At 37.3% G+C, this 26,476-nt stretch overlaps 1 protein-coding gene across 2 annotated transcripts in view; it reads left to right on the forward strand.

Annotated features, from left to right (window-relative positions):
• The window catches only part of pch2 (pachytene checkpoint 2 protein), a 171,623-nt gene that overhangs the window by 31,972 nt on the left and 113,175 nt on the right, over nt 1-26,476 (forward strand). The window contains exon 3 of one of the 2 annotated variants that reach the window (XM_067145887.2): nt 4,677-4,871. The exons of the other annotated variant lie outside the window; for it this stretch is intronic. Within the exon in view, the coding sequence (XP_067001988.1) occupies nt 4,677-4,871 (195 nt within the window). The remainder of the gene's footprint in view (nt 1-4,676; nt 4,872-26,476) is intronic. 2 annotated transcript variants of the gene reach the window in all.

The following is a 26,476-nucleotide window of genomic DNA, read 5'->3' on the forward strand; positions in this document are numbered from 1 at the left end:
TACACACCCAGCCCCCGTGCCAGCGGAATTAACCAATTATGGTTAAAATGCCCAAACCTGCCAGGAATCAAACTCGGGACCCTTGTGACCAAAGGCCAGAATGCTAACCATTTAGCCATGGAGCCGGACATTTTTCTTCTGATGAGTGTTAATAGGGGATGATTGCCCAGTTGTACTTCATTATAAAACAATAATCATTGATGCCCTAGCCTTTTCCTATCCTGTCATCACCATGAAACATCCCTTAGTTGGTACAGCATTAAACTACTAACCAAAAAAAAAAAAAAAAAAAAAAAAAAGAATTTATGTAAACTGCCAGTTGCAGTATTTTTATCTGCTGATAGGACAGTAACATTGTAGTCACTTGGACAGCCTCAAGTCAGATTCTAGAATCTTTGAATGTAGTTTCTTAGTACTGCTTCACTTGCATAATCCACTTGCAATTACACTATTTTCAAGTGACAATTTCATGTGTTGAGAGAATTATCTGGGGGAGGAAAGAATAGATGAGAAGAGTGCCTTACTGTGATGCCATGTATACAGTATAACATGAATTTTATAATACAGGATAATAATAACTTTATAATATAGATATAGCAGATATCTTGGATTCAGGAGGTCATATGGACGTTATTATGATTGACCTATCTAAGCCATTTGATAGGGTAGATCATGGGAGACTATTGGCAAAAATGAGTGCAATTGGACTAGACAAAAGAGTGATTGAATGGGTGGTTATATTTCTAGAAAATAGAACTCGGAGAATTAGAATAGGCGAAGCTTTAGGTGACTCTGTAATAATTAAGAGGGGAATGCCTCAATGCAGTATTATAGGACCTTTATGCTTTCTTATATATATATAAATGATATGGGTAAAGAAGTGGAATCAGAGATAAGGCTTTTTGCTGATGGTGTTATTCTGTATAGAGTAATAAATGTTACAATATTGTGAGCAACTGCAAAATGACTTCGATAATGTTGTGAGATGGACATAAATGGGGTTAAAAGTCAGGTTGGTGAGTTTTACAAATAGGAAAAGTCCTCTCAGTTTTAATTACTGCGTTGATGGGGTGAAAGTTCCTTTTGGGGATCATTGTAAGTAGGCCTACCTAGGTGTTAGTACAAGGAAAGATCTTCATTGGGGTAATCACATAAATGAGATTGTAAATAAAGGGTACAGATCTCTGTACATGGTTATGAGGATATTTATGGGTTGTAGCAAGGATGTAAAGGAGAGGGCATATAAATCTCTGGTAAGACTCCAACTAGGGTATGGTTCTAGTGTAGGGACCCTCACCAAGATTACTTGATTCAAGAACTGGAAAAATCCAAAGAAAAGCAGCTCGATTTGTTCTGGGTGATTTCCAACAAAAGAGTAGCATTACAAAAATGTTGTGAAGTTGGGCTGGGAAGACTTGGGAGAAAGGAGACGAGCTGCTCAACTAAGCGGTATGTAAAAGGTTTCAAACAAATTTATTAAACACCACCATTCCAATACTTTACAGTCTTTAAGGTTAAGATATAAATGTTAAAATGGGATCTGTTTCGCTTAAGCTTTGTAAGCATCTTCAGCCACACTTAATCTAAAGCTAAGTCAGGGCCCTGAACTGGGTATGTTCCGAACTGTCAGTGGAGAGATGGCGTGAAATGACGTTGTTGAGTCATCAGTCCATAGTGTGGTTTGATGTAGCCCTCCACACCACCCTATCCTGTGCTAACCTTTTCATTTCTACGTACCTATTGCATCCTACATCTGCTCTAATCTGCTTGTTGTATTCATACCTTGGTCTACCCCTACCGTTCATACCGTCTACACTTTCTTCAAAAACCATTTGAACAAGTCCTGGGTGTCTTATGATGTGTCCTATCATTCTATCTCTTCTTCTCGTCAAATTAGGCCAAATCAATCTCCTCTCACCAATTTGATTCAGTATCTCTTCATTCGTGATCTGATCTATCTATCTCACCTTCAGCATTCTTCTGTAACACCACATTTCAAAAGCTTATATTCTCTTTCTTTTTGATTTGGTTATCATCCATGTTTCACTTCCATTCAATGCCACACCCTGGTGAAAGTCTTCAGAAACATCTTTCTGATGCCTATATCAATGTTTGAAGTGAGCAGATTTCTTTTCTTAACCCGCGAGTGGTGGCTAGCCGAAATGTAACGTGAGTGGTCGCGTGTGAGCCCTTTCTCTCACATTAAAATAAATATGACATTTTTCACAGTTTTATGGGGCGTACGGCTGAAATTCACTACTGAAATGAAACGCAAGTTCTACCTTGTATATTTTAGATAAAAATGAAATGATTAGCTGTGAGAGAGAGAGATGGCGTATGGCTTTTAGCGCCGGGAGTGTCCGAGGACAAGTTTGGCTCGCCAGATGCAGGCCTTTCGATTTGACTCCTGTAGGCGACACATACACCCAGCCCCCGTGTCAGCGAAATTAACCAATTAAGGTTAAAATTTGTGACCCCACCAGGAATCGAACCCAGGACTTCTGTGACCTAAGGCCAGCACGCTAACCATTTAGCCATGGAGCCAGACATGATTAGCTGTTTATTAAAGACACAAATTACTACTTAAAATAACATATGCAATGTACATACAAATAACTTCCATCCTGAAGTTTTAAAAAATTAAAATCTCACACATGCATTATATCTAGTAATATTTATGTACAAAGCAAGGTTTCTGAACACCATAACATTTTCAAAAACAAGAAGTGCTCATAATACAAATACAAACGCGTACAACAGGAGTAAGTTTCCCGCTCCACTTCAAAATAACACCGTCATTAGTCGCGCGATGAGGGAAACTCTCACGCAGCGCGCACGGACACATAGGAACCTTTCTTCTGACTAGGGGTGGAGGTGCTTACCCTTCAAATGTGAATCGCTCTACTCATGACAGTTATAAACTCAGGTAGAAGAGGGAACAGTCACCTCCCTTTCATCACTGTGAAGTAATATCACAATAAAAAATAATACAAGAGAAAATCTCGTATAGCGACCACTCGCGGGTTCTCTTCCTTGCTTGTGCTAGTCTGCATTTTCTCTCTTCCTTACTTCTGTCATCATTTGTTATTTTAGTACCCAAGTAACAATATTCATAAGTTTGTGATGTTTTTAAAAGTAGGAAAGATCACAATATGAAGATAAAGTTGGAATTTAAGAAGACAAATTGGGGCAAATATTTGTTTATAGGAAGGGGAGTTAGGGATTGGAATAACTTACCAAGGAAGATGTTCAATAAATTTCTAATTCTTTACAGTATTTTAAGAAAAGGCTAGGAAAACAACGGGAATCTGCTACCTGGGCGACTGCCCTAAATCCAGATCAGTAGTGATTGATTGATTGATTGATTGATAATAATTTAATGAGACTGTGGAATCAATTGATATTTCTCCATATACAAGAGCACAGCTAACATATTCTTCTATGCACTAGTAAGGGATGAAAATTTAAATTAGTGGCAAATTCATTCTTAATGTGTTCATGAAGATGAAATTGCTTATTACTTCCAATTAAAATTTGACTTTCATTATTAATAAATACTAGGTAGGATAAAAAGATGGGAATATAGTTCCTTGCTGTGAATACTTCAGAGCTCCAGTTCACATCTACCTTCAGTGCATTGGTAAAGCTTTTGGAAGCACTGCTGAAAGCTATCTTGTACAACCTTCTGTAATATCTCCTGTGATGCTGCTTTTTCCGCATTGACTACTGTAAAGTGACATCACTTCAGATTTTTTTTCTTTTTCATTTTTTCATTCCTGGGATGAGCTGAAAGTTGCAGAGGGCTAAGGTGAGCAAATAAACAAGATGTGACAAACTCTTAGACCAGTAGTGATCAAGGTGCAGGCGCATGGAGAAGGTACTATTATCCAGTTCACCACATCTGGCTGCTTATGACAGATGGACTCCTGTACAACAAATTAATCAAATACAGCTCTTTGTTTAGTATTTTGCTTGTATCACATTTATTATCAGCAATAGAGTTTTGACCCTCGAGGACAGTCGATATTTTTTTCTGAGGACGCAGTTCATAGTTCCCTGCAAAACGTAATTTCACCTTATTTTCTTGACACGGCATAAGCCCAAAAGCCTATATCATGATTGCATTATTATGTGCTTTTGTTTTGCTGTTCACACGATAAAACCTTTTGAATATGGATGGGAGGGATGGTAAGATGCATTTCAGATTCTGCTACTTTAGCTACATGCTTGTGATTTTATTGGGTGTTTATAGTCCCAGAAGTTCATATTATATTTAGCCTGTTGACCTTATATTCCTTTTGCTCTCCTGAAGTTTGTTACTATAGAGAATTCCAGACTAGAATATCAGATTAGAGTGTGTGGAATTTTATTAGTATTAAGACCATCCTCACTTTTCTAATCTTGAGTTAAACAATACTTCATGGATTATTTTAAATTCAAGAGAGACTGTGAAAAGAAAAGGGTGGGGGGACATGGTTTCCTGCTAAGTAGACAGGAAGATTTATTAACTGTTTAAATGGGGCCTGTGTACACTGTTGGGCATAATATGACCTGTGGTAATGAGAATAAGTTATGCAGTATTTCTTGTTCTTTTATGAATAGGTTTATTTCATTACTTTGTTCTTACTGAATAATCTTGTAAAGACAAAATGTGTAAAACAGTAATGTTGTTGCAGAATCTTGACATGAACAAAATAGACGTGCAGTATCATGTATACCGGCTGGATGTAGATGGTCCACAGACAGAGACAATGGGACCCGATTCTGGTGATGGTGATGAAATTCCTGCATCAACGCACTGGATATTACCATCTTATGATTTACATGGTCTTTGGGAAAGTCTCGTATATGATTTCTCTGTTAAACAGAATGTAAGTAGTCTATATAATTATAATGAGTCTACATATAATGATATAAACATTTTTGAAAGACAGAAAGCTAAGAAGGAGAACAGAGACATACAAACACTAAACACATTGACATTTCTGTGTAGGTAGGAGAAACAAAAAGATGAGACAAGATCAAGTATGAAAATATGAAAGGATTAGAACAAACCCCTGCACCTTCACATACACATGACTTCTAGACATCCAATACTGAAATGGAGGATGATAATTTCAGTATTATGGAATGCTGCCTTTTAACATTAGAAAAATAATCTGTTCATTACTTGTTTTTTATAACTGGCTGAGTGAACCTCAGGTCTCATTCCTCATATACTCCAGTTATATAGCTTACTATTTCTTCTCTTCTCCATTGAGCTCGTTTCTGCTTCAGGGGTAAGGGTAGTGAGCTGGCAGTAGTAAGGGACTTTCTAGGCTGTCCCAGGTTCCTCAGCCATGTTTTAAAAAAATGAGTATCTGAAATACCATATTTTCTCGCATAATAAAGGTGAAAAACTTGGGTGTGTAAATTATGCAAGGAATTCAGATATATATAAAATTTGTATATATAATTTATTTACATTTAAGAGATACAACAAATGTATTATGCACAAAATTGTTTCAACTTCTGAACGGTTAAATAGATTACATTAGGCAAGTTGGGCACGGGGGGTTTGAAGTATGGATACTGGAAAATATTCTTTCCATTACGAGCTGACAGTACAACCTGAAGTGAAGTAAAATATGAAATGCTAAAGTACCAGTTACATTAAGGAATAATGACCAAAGAAAAAGTCTTACCTTTTATATAGGCTACCCCCTTTGACGTCGCTACCGGCACTGCAAGAAGAATTGCTGCTGCTCTCTCTATTCACATCTTTCCATAAGAAATCATCTTCACTACCATTTAACGTACTCAAGATTCCTGTTTTCTTGAAGCACTTTTCTATTACCTACAGAAAAATCATGTCCCAAGTGCATAATATCCACTTATAAAGGAGTCCCACAGTTGGTTTCCGAATCTTGCGTTTGGAGTAAGTTTGTTCACACTTTCCGCCATCCAGCACTAATGGAGTTATCGCACATTGTTTTTTAATGGTTTATTTATTGAAACATCCAAAGGTTGAAGTACCGATATTAATCCACCAGTATCACTGCCAAATCAGTTTTTATGGTTTCCAATAATTTCTACAAACTGTGGGTGAAAGTTGCAAAGAAATTGGGTGTTGATAGTGGTAAGTATTCATATTCAATTATTTATCTATACTAATGTATAAAGAGGTAAAGTTAGTTTGTATGTAATGGCTAATCTCGGGAACTACTGGACTGATTCTTAAAAAAAATATTTTACTAATGTCAATATTAATTATCCCTGAGGGACATGGACTGTATTTTATTTTCAAAACAATTCGAGGGGGGGCACTGGGGGAGATATAAAAATACTAGGCTAATGTAGGCGAAATATCGAATTTGTCATACAAGGACGAGACAAAGCTCAATTTAAGCCCCTTGACGCAAACAACAAACCATGGTAAGCGGGCCTGAAAACCATGTTTTAAGGCCCTAAAACCAACCATTATGGAGATATTGGCACCACACTACTCCTGCTCTAGGAATCGAATAAAGAAATGAACTGCCGTAACCATGGCAACGTCAGCTCCAGTATTCTTACAGCAGTGAGATTATCTACAATATATCACAAAAACCTAACATGTTACAGACATGAAAATTGGTATTTGGAATCTCCTTTAAAAATAAAAGAACACACATTTTTGTTTTCAGAAAATCCACTTAAGGGGTGAGGGCAGGGGGGGTAAAAAGAAGTGAGGAAGGAGTTGAATTCTTTATATGAGGATACATATATCTCAGAAATTGAAGATGTTACAGACATTAAAACTGATACTTGGAATCTCTTTTAAAAATAAATGAACATAAAAAAAATTGGGTGAGTTTTTTAAATGAGTTTTTTCTTCTATGGCTTTTCCCCCCACCTGCAGGTTTGCAGGTGCGAACTGTGTCACACATGTGGATTTGACCCTGTTTTATGGCTGGATGCCCTTCCTGATGCCAACCCCGTGTGTAGGGATGTAATTACTATTGCGTCTTCCTGTTGTGGTTGGTAATGTGGTGTGTTGAGTGAATATGAAGAGGAGAGTGTTGGAACAAACACGAGCAAGCTGTCCCCGAGCCAGATGAATTAATCACACATGATTAAAATCCCCGACCCAGCCTGGAGTTGAACCCGGCACCCTGTGAACTGAAGGTCTTAACGTTGACCAATCAGCCAAGGTGTGGGGCAGTTTTTAAATGAGTTTATCTACAGTATATCTCATAAACTTAGCATGTTACAGATGTGAAAATTGGTATTTGTAATCCCATTTAAAAATAAAGGAACACGTACTTTTTGTTTTCAGAAAATCAGCTTAAGCTGGAGATTGAAAATGGGTGAAGGAGGAATTGAATTCTCTTTATGAGGATACTTTTATCTCAAAAACTAAGATGTTACAAACGTGAAACTCGGTATTTGGAATCTCCTTTAGGAATAAAAAAAACTTTTTTTTTTTTTGACTTAAAAGAGGACTGTTTCTCATATGTAGAGTTCCATGTCGCATGTTCCAGATTTAGCTCTGCCAGTTGCTTGGTCATCTTAGCCCCAAAAGGCAATGCCACAAACGTGGCTTACGAAGAGGTTCTGGGGTAAATTAAATGCAATTTTTTGGTGAGTTTTTATACTTTAGGGATTTTCAGATAATATCTTAGTGCAGTACCGAGGAACAATGCATTTTTATCTACTTACTAAATCCTTGCGAGCGAAGCCGTGGGTAACAGCTAGTTTATAATAATTTCATTAACATGTGCAGCTCCTGTTGTAATATAAAATAAGAAGGAAATGAAAGAAGGCACGTGAAACTAAAAATACCTAACTTTTCTATCATTTGGTTTGTGTTCCCAGAAGTATACTACAGATTTGTCTCTGATCATGTAAGCAATAGTGACACTTTTGTTTTTGCCTAGTGAAGCAAATGTGGTGGGTGCACCACAGGTTTCTGATTGTCACTGTTGAGTTAAAATTGAAATAAATAAAGAGGTTCAACCTATTCAATACAAAAGAATAAGAAATGCAGTGATTACATTCTTATTCAATAATAAGTGGTACCAGATTCGACCCTAGTCAAGGTCATCATCAGCCGATTGAAACATGAAAAACAATGCATAGGAAAAATAGAATAAAATATCAAGTTCAATCCGGATCAGTAGAAGAGGCGATATAAAAATGACGGGGGTAGACACTGTAAAATTCAGAAGAAGTAAAATGTAACTCACTTAAAAGGAATAGTGCATAATTTTCTGAACAGCAGTATGGCACACGCAGCGTTAGGCAAAGTCTTATAATGTTTATGAAAAGCGGAGAACGGTTAAATGAGCTAGCTTGTATACACTGCCAGGCACAAAGTCATAACACAATCGAACACATATGAAGATCCATAATCGTGCTGAAGCTGAAGATGAGTAGATCAGTTGAAGTAACTTGCCAGCTCCCGGTAATCAGCGCAATATATTTAACATCAGGCACTGTAGTTTCAAACGCCAACGTAAAATGAAGAATAGCTTAAATGATGCAGTATTTGCTTCGGTCGCGGGAATGTAAGTATATATAGATACATATAATATAATTCAATGTGATTGAATAAGTAATTATGATCCTGTAGAATTTTTGGAACAGTTGACGTGAAAAAAACAATTGTGAAGAGAAAAAATATAGTAAAAGGCGCAATACCGGAAACAAATGAAAGCATCTATGCACATTGCACTATTTTTTAAAATGTAAAAAATTCAGGTCGTGATTGAAGTAGTCGAAGTCGGCGCAAGGCAAGAGTTAAATTTGAATGAGAAGAATTGTAGTTTTTCTTTTTTTTTTTTTCAGGTGAAAAGAAAAGATAGGATAAATTAATAGAGGAAGAGGAAAAGTGGAATAAGAGAAGAATAAAAGAGATTGCAGTTAAACGGTGTTGAGGAAGGATAAGATAGGGAGATGAAGGAGGGGTAGTTTAGGGTGGGTTATTGGAGGTAGAAAATGTGGGTAGGAACTTTGTAAGGCATGGAAAATAGAATTGGGGTTTTGAAATTTAGAATTTTTGAGAAGAAGAATTAGGAAGTCGAAAAGGATGTAGGGTTTTTCAGAAATGTTGTTTAAATTGAAATTAGGATTGAAGTATTGGTCAAGGTGAATAAAGCAATTTTCAGTAGTGTTTAAGAGGGGGCCTTTGTTAATGATTTTAAGTATTTTCATGTCTTTTTCAATGTTGGTGAAATTATGCTTGGAGTCTTGTATGTGTTGTCCTTTGGCGGAGAATCTGTTGTATTTAATGGTGTTGATATGTTCGGAGTATCTGATATTGAAGTTGCGGCCAGTTTGTCCGATGTAGGAGGAGCTGCAGTTGTTACATTTGAATCTGTATACTCCAGATATGGAAAAAGCATTAGATTTATTTAGTGATTTAGATAACTTGGTTTTAGGACGGTGTTTGAATTTGTTGATGATACGGTTTATGAAGGAGTTGTTAAAGCCATTGAATTTAGCGATGTTACGAATGGTGTTCAATTCATTGTTTAAAGACATAACAAAACCAACTGCATTTTCCACTTTCACTTTCACTCAAGATGCTCATAAAATAACTAATGTTTTTAAAAAACACAATATGAAAATTTCTTTTAGAACAAACAATAGAAATTTTGATATTTTACACAAATCTAAATCACAAACGGTAACAACCCATAGTACTGTTGTTAACCTATGTTAACCCTATCTTACGTTTGAAAAATGTGCACATATAGCACTACATATCAGTACTTTTAATGTAAAGAATTTATTTTAATAAGCTACCATATACCAATATTTTAGGTATAAAGAGTTCATTTTAACTAGATCATCCCATGCTTGTACAAGCGGCAAAAATAAACAATATAAACAAGGGATTGAACCCTTTCCCATCAGACTAACTGTAAACATTTCCAACTGGCTTTCATATTAGACTACAACTTTACAAATGGTAACAAACCATAGAACTAATGTCAAAAAATATAAACCCCATTTTAATATATAAAACAAGTACAGAAGGTACCACATACTTGTATTTTAGCATTAAGGATCTATTTTAACAATGTACTATATACCAGTATTTTAGTCATGAAGAATCTAAATTAACAAGGTTATTCTATGTTTCTTCCATTTGACCGAACAATAAAAAGTGAAATTTCATAACTTATATATAAGAATGTAACTAGGCTATTGACATTTCAAAAAAGCAGATATACAGTGACATACCTCAAACAACAGTATTTTTTGAAGACCCTACAATAGTCTCACTATTATCAATGTGCACAAATGCAAGAATAATTTTATTCTATACTTTGCATTATAAATTGTAATATGACAACATGTAACAAACAACATGTACTTTTAAACTAAAAATGTACACACTTTACCATTTCAGTAAGCAATTTGCCAGTGTTTTCATCAAATAGATAAATTATATTGAATATAATAATTTTGACACTGTATGTAAAGAAGTATAGGACCTATATATGCAATAATTTAGACATAGTGAGCCTATAAATCTCAATATGTTTTCAAACTAAGATGTACCCACCGACATTCTAAACACAAAAAATTTTTTTGACTCAATTGAATTAACTAAAAGATTAATATTTTATATGTGATGTTTTTGTATATATCTTTTTTATATGTATGTCAACTGAAGATGATCCCTTAGGGGTCGAAACCGGTCTTGACCTAATTTACCAATTTTGAAGTAAATAAATCTGTGTATTGATAAGGTGGTGACTTTTAAATTATCTTTATACTGTGATACTAATCAGTACGGAAATGAAGCTAATAGATTATAACATACCACTTAGTCGAGCAGCTCTTCTTCTTTCTCTCAATTCTTCCCAACCCAAACTTTGCAACATTTTTGTAACGCTACTCTTTTGTCGGAAATCACCCAGAACAAATCGAGCTGCTTTTCTTTGGATTTTTTCCAGTTCTTGAATCAGGTAATCCTAGTGAGGGTCCCATACACTGGAACCATACTCTAGTTGGGGTCTTACCAGAGACTTATATGCACTCTCCTTTACATTCTTACTACAACCCCTAAACACCCTCATAACCATGTGCAGAGATCTGTACCCATTTTTTACAATCCCATTTATGTGATTACCCCAATGAAGATCTTTCCTTATATTAACACCTAGATACTTACAATGATCCCCAAAAGGAACTTTCACCCCATCAACGCAGTAATTAAAACTGAGAGGACTTTTCCTATTTGTGAAAGTCACAACCTGACTTTTAACCCTGTTTATCAACATACCATTGCCTGCTGTCCATCTCACAACATTTTCGGGGTCACGTTGCAGTTCCTCACAATCTTGTAACTTATTTATCACTCTATAGAGAATAACATCATCCGCAAAACGCCTTACATCCGATTCCACTCCTTTACTCATATCATTTATATATATAAGAAAACATAAAGGTCCGATAATACTGCCTTGAGGAATTCCCCTCTTAATTATTACAGGGTCAGATAAAGTTTCACCTACTCTAATTCTCTGAGATCTATTTTCTAGAAATATAGCAACCCATTCGGTCACTCTTTTGTCTAGTCCAATTGCACTCATTTTTCCCAGTAGTCTCCCATGATCCACCTTATCAAATGCTTTAGACAGGTCAATCGCGATACAGTCCATTTGACCTCCAGAATCCAAGATATCTCCTATATCTTGCTGGAATCCTACAAGTTGAGCTTCAGTGGAATAACCTTTCCTAAAACCGAATTGCCTTCTATCGAACCAGTTATTAATTTCACAAACATGTCTAATATAATCAGAAAGAATGCCTTCCCAAAGTTTACATACAATGCATATCAAATTTACTGGCCTGTAATTTTCAGCTTTATGTCTATCACCCTTTCCTTTATACACAGGGGCTACTATAGCAACTCTCCAATCATCTGGTATAGCTCCTCCGACCAAACAATAATCAAATAAGTACTTCAGATATGGTACTATATCCCAACCCATTGTCTTTAGTATATCTCCACAAATCTGATCAATTCCAGCCACTTTTCTAGTTTTCAACTTATGTATCTTATTGCAAATGTCATTGTTATCATATGTAAATTTTATTACTTCTTTGGCCTTAGTCTCCTCCTCTATCTCGACATTATCCTTGTAACCAACAATCTTTACATACTGCTGACTGAATACTTCTGTCTTTTGAAGATCCTCACATACACACTCCCCTTGTTCATTAATTATTCCTGGAATGTCCTTCTTGGAACCTGTTTCTGCCTTAAAATACCTATACATACCCTTCCATTTTTCACTAAAATTTGAATGACTGCCAATTATGCTTGCCATCATGTTATCCTTAGCTGCCTTCTTTGCTAGATTCAATTTTCAAGTAAGTTCCTTCAATTTCTCCTTACTTCCACAGCCATTTCTAACTCTATTTCTTTCCAGTCTGCACCTCCTTGTTAGTCTCTTTATTTCTGTATTATAATAAGGTGGGTCTTTACCATTCCTTACCACCCTTAAAGGTACAAACCTGTTTTCGCATTCCTCAACAATTTCTTTAAACCCATCCCAGAGTCTGTTTACATTTTTATTTACCGTTTTCCATCGATCATAGTAACATTTTAGAAACTGCCTCATGCCTGCTTTATCAGCCATATGGTACTGCCTAACAGTCCTACTTTTAAGACCTTCCTTTCTATCACATTTATTTTTAACTACAACAAAAACAGCTTCATGATCACTAACACCATCTACTACTTCAGTTTCCCTATAGAGCTCATCTGGTTTTATCAGCACGACATCCAGGATATGTTTCCCTCTGGTTGGTTCCATCACTTTCTGAATCACCTGTCCTTCCCATATTAACTTATTTGCCATTTGTTGGTCATGCTTCCTGTCGTTTGCATTTCCTTCCCAATTGACATCTGGCAAATTCAGATCTCCCACTACAATCACATTTCTTTCCATGTCGTTTCCCACATAGCTGACTATCCTATCAAATAATTCCGAATCCGCGTCAGTGCTACCCCTTCCCGATTTGTACACTCCAGATATATCAAGTTGCCTATTATCTTTAGAAATGAGCCTTACACCTAGAATTTCATGTGTCTCATCTTTAACTTTTTCGTAGCTTACAAATTCTTCTTTCACCAGAATGAACAATCCCCCTCCCACCATTCCTATCCTATCTCTACGATACACACTCCAGTTCCGTGAGAAAATTTTTGCACCCATTATATCATTTCTCAGCCATGATTCAACTCCTATCACAATATCTGGTAAATATATATCTATTCCTTTCTTTACAATACTTCTACAGTTCAACACTAACAATTTTATGTCATCCCTACTTGATTTCCAGTTCCCTGTTCCCTTATCACCGCTCCCTAGGCCATCCCGTTTCCCTGAATGTACCTCCCTATTACCCTTCCAAACAAATTTCCTAACTTCTACGTACCACTGCGGTTTAAATGAAGGCCATCCGAGCGCAGATCCCTATCTCCTACCCACCCATTAGGATCTAGAAATTTCACTCCCAGTTTCCCACATACCCACTCCATAGTCTCATTAAAATCCCCAATCACCCTCCAGTCAGTATCCCTTCTACACAGTATTCCACTAATAACAATCTCCGCTTTCTTAAACTTCACCCGTGCTGCATTTACCAGATCCCACACATCTCCAACTATGTTGGTACTTATATCATCTTGCCTTACGTTGTTGGTACCAACGTGAAACACTACCACCTTCTCCTTCCCCTCCTCCCTCTCTTCTACTTTCCTCAACATCTGCCTCAACCTAATTCCTGGATAACATTCTACCCTGGTTCCCTTTCCTCCACACACACTTTCCCCAAGTGTCTAACGATGGAACCCCCCATGACCAGAGTCTCAACCCTACCCACCTCATTTGATCCCCTCCCCTCCTGGTCAGCCCTATCTTTCCTGATAGTTGCAGAAGCTACTTCTTCCTCCCTTTTCTCCTTCCCATGACCCTGTTCCACCTGTCTTTTCCTATCCTCTACTCTACATTTCCCTTTCCTACCTTTTCCCTTCCTCCTACTTCCACACATCTCAGCAACAGTTCCCTGTCCCTCATCTTCCCTCTGTTGTTCTACCTGGAGTGACTCGTACAGATTTCGCACAGACACCTGTCCTGAATTCTGATCCTGACTAGAGCCCTTAGCCTGCAATCTCCTTCCCCTTAGAAAATTAGACCATCTCTCTTCTACAACTCCTCCCTTTCCTTCCCCTCCCTCTTGTACACCTACTGTAACCTGTACATTGTTTGAGGGAGTCCTAATCTTCCTTCCTGTCTTCTGTGAGAATCCTAATTATCTCCCTCAAACTTTCCAACTCCTCCCTCATACCCCTCAATGCCTCGCCACACCCACAGTAAGTAAACTCGTGCTCCTTAGCCGTTCTTTACGGGGAAAAAAAATGAAATTAAAAATAAAATAACTTATTTGCATAAAATGAATGAACGAAGGGATATATTGTCTGGGATAGTACACAACAATAATTCTGCTCTTACAGGGAACAATTCATAAATCTAAACTAACCAATTATTTTTCAAGGAATAATTTGTTGGCTATACCAATTTTTAAAAATGATGTCCGAAAGAAGGTTCTTTCTCCTTCGGAAGTTTCTACATGTTTCTGATAACGAGGCATATCATAGGGAAGTACACCCAAAAATTTATGAAGTGAAACCAATTTTCAACAAACTATTATCTAAATTTAAAAACAATAAAACTGGGTCTCTATGCAGAACAAATACTTTCCAACCTACATGACCCTTCCATAGCAGTAGACTCATTTGTAGATATATGACCGTCCAGAATATAATTATCTATAATTATCTGTTTCATAGTTAAGAAATGTCACCTCCGTAGTGTAGGCCTACTGCAGCTCTGTTGACGTACAAATAGGTGAATAGTTTTGTGTCCGACCTACGCAATTGAAGCATGCATTAGTCATGCTATTTATGTCTGGTTTTTGTAGTTAAGAATGTCCGCCAGCGTAATGGTTAGCACAGTTAGCTGCCGTTCTTGGGGGCCTGAGTCCGATTCCCAGTACTGTATTGCCAGAGATTTAAGAAAGGCAGGAAAGTTGATATGCGGTAAAAAATGGTACATGCAGCTCCCCTTCATTGGGGGCTGCACCATCTCGGGATGAGGAAACGAGTTCACTTTAGTTAAGAAATATTCACGGTTGTTATTAATATAGCATGGGAGATCATTAACAAAGTAATAGTTTAATATCTCGTAACTTGGGCCAACATAGCCTACATAATCTTTGGAGAGAAGTAAGTTTTAAATGCAATAAAAACAGTCCAATCATAATGATTGTTTTACTTGCCAGCGTACCTAAAAAATAATAATAGTATTGATTTTACGTCCCCACTAACTACTTTTACGATTTTCGGAGATGCCAAACAGAACATATTATGCATTAATACAAAAAAATGTAGGCAACGAACGTGCGAAATTAAACGTTATGATAATAAAATGCATTACCACCACACCTGTAGATATCCATAAATGCGATAAGCTTTCTTGTTATTTATATTTATTCTTTCCGCCGTGGAACTTTGACTCTAGCCGGGCACTTAGCATACATAACCTAAACAGTGCGGTCTCTCTCATCTCAATTACAGCTGTTTACGTAAATCCTGATGTGATAAATATAGAGAACAAGCATGAGATATACGTAGAAATAAAGGTCTGGCTTTCAATAGCCACAGGTATCCAAAGAATGCTTCCAGTCACTATGTATTACATTCGGAAGTACAACTCTAACATACGCTAGTTATCAGCTGGTGGGTTGGCACGCTTTTTACAGCACGGCTTTATTCAGAAGGGGTGGCATCTGCTACATATACACCAACTGGGATTAACAGAGACCATTTCCAGAAACCATTTGTGAATAGATTCTCACCGTTTGGACTCTATAGTCGGGAACAAAACTAGTTTTTAAGTTGCAAAAAGACGAATACTCTTGATTGCCGTGAAGATGACGTCATTTGGAATGATGACACGCCGGTTGCAAGAAAGTTAGCGGCACAAGACGATAATTCAAATGAAAGCAATGATCAGGTTTACTGTGGGGTAGGCCTACTTCTTAACTGACCGACACGAATGACTGCCATTACATTCTTTTAAATGGAAATTTTAAGTTCCCATGGAGGGAATTAGATATTTTTCCACCAATAGAGCAAATCAAAAATCTGATAAAAAATTAGATGTTGGCTTTTCAGGCGTTTGCTCTATAAACCAGCGTTTCGTCTTTGGTCTGACACTAGACTCGTCAGAGTGGGATGTGTCAGACCCTACCCACTGACGCTGGGGTGTGTGCAGGTGAACTTATCAGAAGCCTATTTATGAGGCACAGTCTGATAACGCCTGAAAAGCGAACATCTAATTTTTGATCAGATTTTGGATATGCTCTATTGGTGGAAAAATATCTAATTCCCTCCATGGGAACTTAGAATTTCCATTTGGAATTGCTAGGCGGGCATTAATTCCATTGTGGAGTTTTATCTCCCATATGCAGTTATCAGACTGTGCCTCATAAATAGGCTTCTGATAAGTTCACCTGCATACACCCCAGCGTCAGTGGGTAGGGTCTGACACATCCCACTCTGACGAGTCTAGTGTCAGACCTAAGACGAAACGCTGGTTAATAGAGCAAACGCCTGAAAAGCCAACATCTAATTTCTGATTAGATTACATTCTTTTGTATTAATATTGCATAATACGATACCCTTATCCCTTGTCTCTACGGGGTCGAGTATGAAGTGAGATGAATTTTTGTAGCGAGTTTTTACGACCGAATGCCCTTCCTGACGTCAGCCTCATCAGAGGACTTAATGAGCTGAAACAAATGATGTGATTATGAGTAACTAAAACTGACTATATTTACTTTGTATTGCCCCCATCATGCCGGGCTCAGCTCGCCGGTGAGCGAGAGTCTCAGAGGTAGACCATTCGCTTATCGGCTGTGCAGAAAATTTTAAAGGCAGGATTAGATGAAGGACTACCGACAAATGAAAGGAAGCTAAAATAGGTTTATACATTTATTAAAAACTATCACTCTTCCAATAAACAATTAAATTTACAAAATCTGGGACTAATTCTTGAAAATCTCTTCTCCTCGTGCTATCGTCTATAAGGAATCTTGATCAAATTAAAGCTCAACGAATGTTCTTGTCCGTAATAATAATAATAATAATAATAATAATAATAATAGGGATCATTAATTTACTATAAACTGGATTGAAAATCAAAATACTATCTGGTATCACTCTCTCCAATAATGATAATTAAATTGCTTAAATTAAAATATTCCTGCTGGATCTCACTTAATTCTACAAGAAAATGATCATTTTCTTTCCCTTATTAAAATTATTGAAAAATGTTTAATTCAAGAAATTGTGGTTAATAAGTCTTCCTTAGACTTTCCCTTCATCAATCAATTCATTTTTATAATTATTAAGTGACTGAACTTCTCATAATTAATTCTTATTTGATCACATATCAACCTAAACGTTACTCGTTGTTATGCAGTAAGTGACTGTACAATAACTAAAAATTCAGCCTCGTGACATCAATCCACGGACGTTGCCTTCTCTTATTCAATTTATTTTAGTGAATTAGATCCTAATCTACCTTAAATTATAATAAAATCTTCTAAAGATTCATAATTCATCAAAGCACGGACACGCGAAAATAACGTAAATCGGTCAAAATTTGACGCGTGCAGTGGGGAACATCATCATAAAACCATTCAAGAAATTTCACAAAACACAGAATATAATCAAATCACACATCACACATTCACACATAGGTACACGACAATATTACAATATTATTTACACGAACACTAACCCATTATTATTAAATTTTGGATTTATTCCAAATTAGGGAAATCATTCTCTAGATGATAATATCATGTATATTCCAGGTATCGATCTAGGACGTGATGGAGTTGAGGTTATCAGTTTTATGCAGAAATTAATTATACAACGATGTTCAAGGGAATCTTTTAAATAGAAATCATTCAAAATAAGCAAGTAAAATACCTACAGTACAGGTCAAAATATTGGAATACGTGCTTACGGTACATGAGTTGTGGCATTTATTCTTATTCTCCTACTGTATCGTGGCTCTCGATTAATCTGCACTCAAGCTCGAAGAAATCATGTCCAGTGACACATTTCTTCCAAAAATGACTCTAATGGATGCATAAATTATCACACAAAATATAATGTCCATCTGCATGTCATAATCAAATTAATAGCACAGTAAAATATACGTATAATTCATCGTTACTCCGTCCGGAGGATGCCATGTTTCAGGCCTACTTTACATAAAGTGAGCACACGATAATTCTTTCCAAGAACAAACCAACATTAAACCCATGACCTTATTCAGATTTTAGCCCGTAATTAGGTTTAATTATTTTTACTCATTATTATTATTATTATTATTATTATTATTATTATTATATTTATTGACCGTGCCTAATCACACTTGCAAAGCTATCATACGAAATTATTCAGATGACTCTAAACGAACTAAAGTCCACAGAAATGTCGTATAATCGTAGAATGAAATTTGACACTTAGAAAAACACTAGAACACTGTCCTAATCCGTCTCAATTAATTTTCAAACTATTTCAAAATCATTCAAGATTAACGCGGAGGTCATTTACTTTTATTTCTCCTGCCGTCTTAAATTTTTAGGACAGTTGAGGTCTCTCTTGATGACATTCACTCTTATCTCTAACTAATAGAACCGAATACACATTCATTCCAGAGCACAAACTACCTCCCACCGAGGAAAGAAGAATGAAAAGTCAAACTACCGCTAAACTAATAGAAAATCTAAATGAATAAGGTAAGGCTACGTTTTACAGACATTTTACAGAAAGATAGAAAGATGAATTCTTAAAGATTACTCATGTGGCTGGTGTTAACTGGATTCTGGCTGATGACCTAGTACGTGGTCACATCACCTTCCATCGAACAAAGTCTTGCCCATGTCCGACGCCTTACATAATTAGTGACTAATAGAGGAGATGAAGGTGCACAGGAAACAGTAGGATTCATCTCGGAAAGGGATAGCCATCTTGAAGCGAGCTTGAACCAACGACCTTCCTTCTTCTGAGTTCTCGTAGAAAAGCTGAAACTAATAAAAGTCTTAGCAATAGTCCAGGATACACACGCGATGTTTAATAATTTGGAGATGGACACTTATCTTATGACAGTCATAAATAAATCGTAGAGAAGTTTTCCAAATGCCTGAATTGCAGTTTATTCAGTCCTCAGTGCCTTCTCTAATGCAAAGTCTCCCAGTAAAGCAAACGACGTCCAGTCTCGACCGTAGCTGCATTCAGAGTAACGCTCAAATCAAGTGTTCAGAAGTAAAAACCCTCTATAAAATTTCCTTTGGAATTACCATAAATTCACTGTCTTAAGACGGAGGTGTGCCTCTTGATTATATCTGATTGGTGGATCTGTTGCATTCCTGTGAAGGTTGTCATTTTTATTGGCTGCCCTAGTTTCACGTCACACGACCTTGCAATTATTGATCGATTATAATCACGCTGCCCACCCGATCATGTGGCACACACACATGTGTCTGAAGGACACCTAACAGGAATTTCACCCTGCTTCCTTGTTCTCTTGGTAGGTTGGGAAAACCGGTTCGCAGGCGGCTTGTTCACGCTAGCACGGGAGTGTAAAATCTCACCCTCCTGGCGATCGAAATAATGTTTCAACTCACTGATGAAATAAATCATTCTCCCTTAATAAATTATTTCCACTTTTGAAGGGGACAGTATGTAGGCCTAAAAGTCATGTTTTCATAATTTATTTTTAAATTTAGAAATACACAAGAACCTCGTTTATCCAACCCTCATTATTCCGGATCTCCGGTTTATCTGGATTGAAAACAACAAAAAATTATTTTAATTTGTACAGTACTTCTTTTACGGTGCTGACTCTTCTTGAATGTCTTTTAAGCCAAGGATTGTTAAGGAGAGGAATTGCAAGTAATTCGGCCACGGTCTATCAAAGATACCGTCCCGGCATTCGCCTGGAATTGAGAATGGGAAACCGTCGAAAACCATTCCCAGGACGGTCGAGGTGGGATTCGAACCCATGCTCTTCTGAATGCAATGCACTATTAATTCACTGATGGTGGATTCAAAAATGAAACCAGCACTCCATCAGAAGAAACAATGAGTCATGGAGAGGCAACAATGCAGCTGGACAAAATGATGGCCTATTTAGAATCCTTGACTGAAACCACACCGGCAGAACTGTTGTTAGTAAAACGTCTTTGTGATTGTGTTGCGCGCAAACACTATGCAAATGTAAAACAGAACTCACATTATTTTAGTGCATAAGACAGAGTCATAAATGTACAAAAAGTGTTCTGATATTTCTTTGTACAACTGAAAAAAGGTATTACTGTACAACTTATGTTAATAGATTATCTAACATGTACCATATTTGTTTTTTAGCTTTACCGGATTGTCCAGATTTTTGATAATCCGGATCAGTTCCGGTCCCACTTAATCCGGATATTCAAGGTTCTTGTGTACTGCCTTCCAACAAAAATAGCCAGTAAAACTTGGAATACATTCATAAGTTTGTTAAAAAATAGTGTTGAATGTTAACATGGACAATTTATAGCTCTTTATAGCCTAGAAGTCATGTGTTCACTGCACAAAATTTGAGGTTATTGCATATTGGACCTCCCCCCCTACTTTTCTTGGCTGTAAATGTGAATGAAATAAGGGGGGTCTAATACGTGAGTAAATATGGTGTCTGTCAATTTCTTTGGGTTCCCTAATGTTTTGCAATTCACCTCTAATTCCAGAATTGTACTTAGCTTCAGATCTGTCCTCCCCCCCCTGCATCCACGAACATCCCACTCGCTGTGTGAGAAACTATCATGGTTGCTTGCACTATTTTTTTTTTTGCTATTTGCTTTACGTCGCACCGACACAGATAGGTCTTGTGGCGACGACAGGACAGGAAAGGGCTAGGAGTGGGAAGGAAGCGGCCGTGGCCTTAATTAAGGTACAGCCCCAGCATTTGCCTGGTGTGAAAATTGGAAACCACGGAAAACCATTTTCAGGGCTGCCGACAGTGGGGTTCGAACCTACTATCTCCCGAATACTGGATACTGGCCGCACTTACGCGACTGCATGCACTACTTTTGACACTTTGGTCACTCTCACTCGAGTCACATGAAAAGTGATTGAGGAACCCCTTTCAGCACATGTTGAAGAACATGAGCCTGCAGTATTCTCTAATCACACAGATTCACTATTGCTAGGTTAAGATCCTTTAATAAATATGTAATTTTTATCACTGAGTTCTAACATTTCATGGATAGCATCACTGAGCAGATTTAGATGTGTCCTTGCCATGCATTACTAAAAACACAATTAAAATATACATACTACAGAAATAGTAAAACTAACTAAGCATTAATTTTGAAATAACCTAGAAAGCACGAAAGCAACTTACCCAACCAAGAAAATGTAATTCACACATTCAAACATTCACAAACACTCGGTTGGCATGACTGTACGGTATGTGTGGACATATATCCTTCTTGCACACAGCAACTATCGCTTCAAAAAGTCTGGTGTTTCCCCTGGCAGATGTAGCTTTGACCACAAAGTTCAATGTATGCCTATGGGATAGCAGCATAAGGCAGAGCTTGTCTTCAAAATTTCAGCCCAGTCTGGCAGATATAAAGCCAATAAAAAAATAATAAATATTGCATCGCCCACCAGGAAAGCAACAGTAGCACATGGCATACGCTGTATTTCCCACTGTATTGGTTAGCAGACACATACTAGGGTCGGTTACAATGCTAAGCAAATCGTGGGTAGTTTCGAAGACTCTGACGTTATAGTGGCTGAGAGTCCTACGGATAGAGATATCAATGCTACTGCTGAGCAAGAAGAAGAGAAAGATAATGATGCCCAACAAGACTTGCAAAAGTTGGAGCTGCATGACATGAGCACTCCCCCATACTGTCAGCTGACCATATGTTAAGCGCAGTGGCTATTCTTCGATCCTACATACTGAGCCAGTCAAATGTTAATGTTTTCACAGCAATAACTGTTGTTAAAAACTATGTGGGGGAAAAAAAAAAAAAAGCTTCAGAGTTAACAGATTTTTTCTCATGGTGTTAATAGAGATATTTATCTTATGTTGTATGTATTCTGTCTTCAACACATTGCTAGTGTTGTAATTAAAGTAATAAAATACTTTGAGTTTATTGTTATATGGTTAATTTTGATTTTCAAAATCTTCTTCTACTTGGAGGCTGCCTGAGACAAACAATGCACTAAAACAGTCCATGATCTCAGTAAAGTGGCTATGTTAGAGCACTTGATATCTATATCATGAAATAAAATTTATCTCCCGAGGTGATTCAAGATACCGAGGATTGACTATATATATCTATCTTTGTTCAGTTACAATTTGAAAACCCCTAGACAGATTTTTATGCAGTTTTCGCTGTTGTTTAGAGGATCTCCTGAGGAAGGTTTCCAAGTAGGCTTATTACTTGTTGAACTGTCATGAAAGAAAGCAGAGCAATAATGGTTTCTATGAAACAACTCGAAGAAAATGATGCCATGTCAAATTTCTTGGTGTACCGTATACTTCTTAAACCATTAAAGATACATACAAGCTATTTATGGACAGGAATTGTACAGCGTAACAAGTTGTACAAAAATATGCATGGGTCCCTACATACCTCTCTTTTCAAGTTTGTTATTGAAGCCATTTTCCTTCAATTTTGACTTAATTTACAACTTTGAGGTTCTTGAGTCTATCAAAACTAATTCCTTGTAAGTTAAGTTTAGAAAGTACCCGAAAAAGAAAACAAGACCCGATGATATTACATGATCTTTTTTTTTTTCTTCAGTAATTGAATAATCTGAAGAAATTTTTCTCCCAACCCCTTTCGTCCAATTTAAATTCTCCAGGCTTCTTTCCGTGGGAGTCTTTTTTCAAGAATGGATGTACAGAGACCATCCGCATTCATTATGTGAACTCAAACCAGCAATGTATTGCAGAATTAACCCGAACATCTTTGCAAAAAGTGTTGCAAAACATGCATAGCCATATAGAATTGTGCCTATGAGAAAACTGTGATTATTTCCATCATCTCTTATGAACTGGATCTGTGAAAAAAACCATGTGCAGAAACATGTTAGTGTTGTATATGTGCATTTATTATAATTTATCATTTTCAACACTTCAAGAATATTTCTGTCGTTGAAAATTTACTTTTCTTTACTTAACCTAAAGGTGTGTGTATGTGTGTGTGTGTGTGTCTGTGAATTATTATAATCACTAGATAAGTTTGTATTGTACAATTTTAGAAAAAATATCAGAAATTTAGAGTGTGCTGACTAATAAACATCCTATATCTGTAGGCTACTAAATTCTTGCAGATATTGATTCACTCCTGCAGTTTGCTTCTCTCCATCCTCTACTCTAACACTGTCAGTAACTAGTCAGCTGCATATGCTCTATTAAACTCAATTTTTATCTAAAAAGTGTGTAATCAGATTCTGATATGAGCCAACTGAACACACCAACATAGATACGGGTCAACTACAGTTCCGTGCGAATTAATCAGAATGTGGCAATAACATACACACTTTTCATTTATTTACATAACTTACATACATTTTACATCATTTACAACCAGTGGTTCATGGTGTTGGTTACTGCAGACATGTCCTAGTTCATGAACCATGGGCAACAGCACAATCCATCGGTGCTCCCTAACCCGTTAGAGGAGAGATCCTCACTTGGACTATGTGTAAGTAGGGTAGCATCCTGCTTCATGAATTTACAGAGCTCAGAACATTTTAAGCAAGCCTTGGACCTATGGGAGTAACGGAGTCCCACTCCCATTTGACAGGCGAGGGGCTCCTTGGAAACAACTTGGCGAACGAAATGGAATTTGATGGGGAGCTATCAATATTAATGGGGCTTATGGAAGAAAGAAAGTAGAACTGGCTGAGTCAGCAAAGAGGATACATCTGGATGTGATATTTGGGTAAGGCGAGATAACGAGTAAGAAATAGGAGATTATAAAATGTACTTGACGGCTGTTAAAAAGGGAAGGGCGGAGTGTGGGGTAGGACCGTTTATCAGGAATACTATTGCACGCATCATTGTTTCCGTTAGACATGTAAATGAGTGAATGATGTGGGTAGATTTGGCAGTGGGAGGAATTAGGACGAGAATTGTCTCAGTTTATTCACCATGTGAGGGTGCAGATGAGGATGAAGTTGACAAGTTTTATGAAACATTGAGTGACATCATAGTCAGGGTCAATAGAAAGGATAGGATAGTGCTAATGGGCAATTTCAATGCGAGAGTTGGAAATAGAACTGAAGGATATGAAAGGATGATTGGTAAATGTGGTGAAGATATGGAAGCCAATGGGAATAGTAAGCGTTTGCTGGACTTCTGCGCTAGTATGGTTTTAGCAGTTACTAATACATTCTTCAAGCATAAGGCTATTCACCGCTACACATGGGAGGCTAGGGGTACTAGATCTATAATAGACTATATCTTAACTGACTTCGAATTCAGGAAGTCTCTTAGGAATGTACAGGCTTTTCAGGGATTTTTGTATGATACAGACCACTGTCTGATCTGTAATGAACTAAGTATCTCTAGGCCTGGGATAGAGAAAGGGAAATCTGTCTGCAAAAGAATAAGTGTAGAAAATCTCCAGGACGAGGAAATTAGAAGTACATGGATATGATTAGTGAGAAGTTTCGAACAGTGGACAGTAAGTAGGTTCAGGATATAGAAAGAGAATGGGTGGCATACAGGGATGCTGTAGTGGAAACAACAAGGGAATGCCTAGGAAAGACTGTGTGTAAAGACGGGATAAAGCGAACATCTTGGTGGGATGATAAAGTGAGAGCAGCTTGTAAATGTACAAAGAAGGCTTATCAGAAATGGCTCCAAACAAGGGCCGATGCAGACAGGGACTTGTACATAGATGAAAGAAACAGAATGAAACAAATAGTTGTTGGATCCAAAAAGAAGTCTTGGGAAGATTTTGGTAATAACCTGGAAAGGCTAGGTCAAGCAGCAGGCAAACCTTTCTGGACAGTAATAAAGAATCTTAGGAAAGGAGGGAAAAAGGAAATGAACAGTGTTTTCAGTAATTTAGGTGAATTCATAATAAATCCCAGAGAATCACTGGACAGGTGGAGGGAATATTTTGAACATGTTCTCAATGTAAAAGGAAATCTTCCTAGTGGTGTCGCGAACAACCAAGCTCATGGGGAGGAAGAAAATGTTGGTGAAATAATGCTTGAGGAAGTGGAAAGGATGGTAAATAAACTCCAATGTCATAAAGCAGCAGGAATAGATGAAATTAGACCTGAAATGGTGAAGTATAGTGAGAAGGCAGGGATGAAATGGCTTCATAGAGTAGTAAGATTAGCATGGAATGTTGGTAAGGTACCTTCAGATTGGACAAAATCAGTAATTGCACCTATCTATAAGGAAGGGAATGGGAAGGATTGCAACAACTATAGAGGTATCTTATTGATTAATATACCAGGCAAAGTATTCACTGGCATCTTGGAAGGGAGAGTGCGATCAGTGGTTGAGAGGAAGTTGGATGAACACCATTGTGGTTTCAGACCACAGAGGAGCCGTCTGAGAGGAATAGACAGTTGTGTTTATGTTTCATAGATCTAGAAAAAGCATATGACAGGGTACAGATGGAAAAGATGTTCGCCATACTGAGGGACTGTGGAATAAAGGGTAGATTATTAAAATCAATCAAAGGCCTTTATGTTGACAATTAGGCTGCAGTGAGAATTGAGGGTAGAATGAGTTCTTGGTTCAGGGTACCTACAGGGGTTAGACAAGGCTGTAATCTTTCACCTTTTCTGTTCGTAGTTTACATGGATCATCTGATGAAAGGTATAAAGTGTCAGGCAGTGATTCAGTTAGGTGGAAATACAGTAAGCAGTCTGGCCTTTGTTGACGACTTGGTCTTAATGGCAGATTGTGCTGAAAGCCTGCAGTCTAATATCTTGGAACTTGAAAATAGGTGCAATGAGTATGGTAGGAGAATTAGCCTCTTGAAGACTAAATTGATGTCAGTAGGTAAGAAATTCAACAGAATTGAATTGAAAGTCATATTGGTGATACAAAGCTGGAACAGTTACATAATTTTAAGTATTTAGGTTGTGTGTTCTCCCAGGATGGTAATATAGTAAGTGAGATTGAATCAAGGTGTTGCAAAGCGAATGCAGTGAGTTCGCAGTTGTGATTAACAGTATTCTGTAAGATGTAAGTCAGCTCCCAGACAAAACTACCTTTACATCGGTCTGTTTTGAGACCAACTTTGCTTTATGGGAGTGAAAACTGGGTGGACTCAGGATATCTTATTCATAAGTTAAAAGTAACAGACATGAAAGTAGCGA

Source organism: Anabrus simplex, chromosome 4 (genome assembly GCF_040414725.1).
Source record: "Anabrus simplex isolate iqAnaSimp1 chromosome 4, ASM4041472v1, whole genome shotgun sequence".
NCBI lineage: Eukaryota > Metazoa > Arthropoda > Insecta > Orthoptera > Tettigoniidae > Anabrus > Anabrus simplex.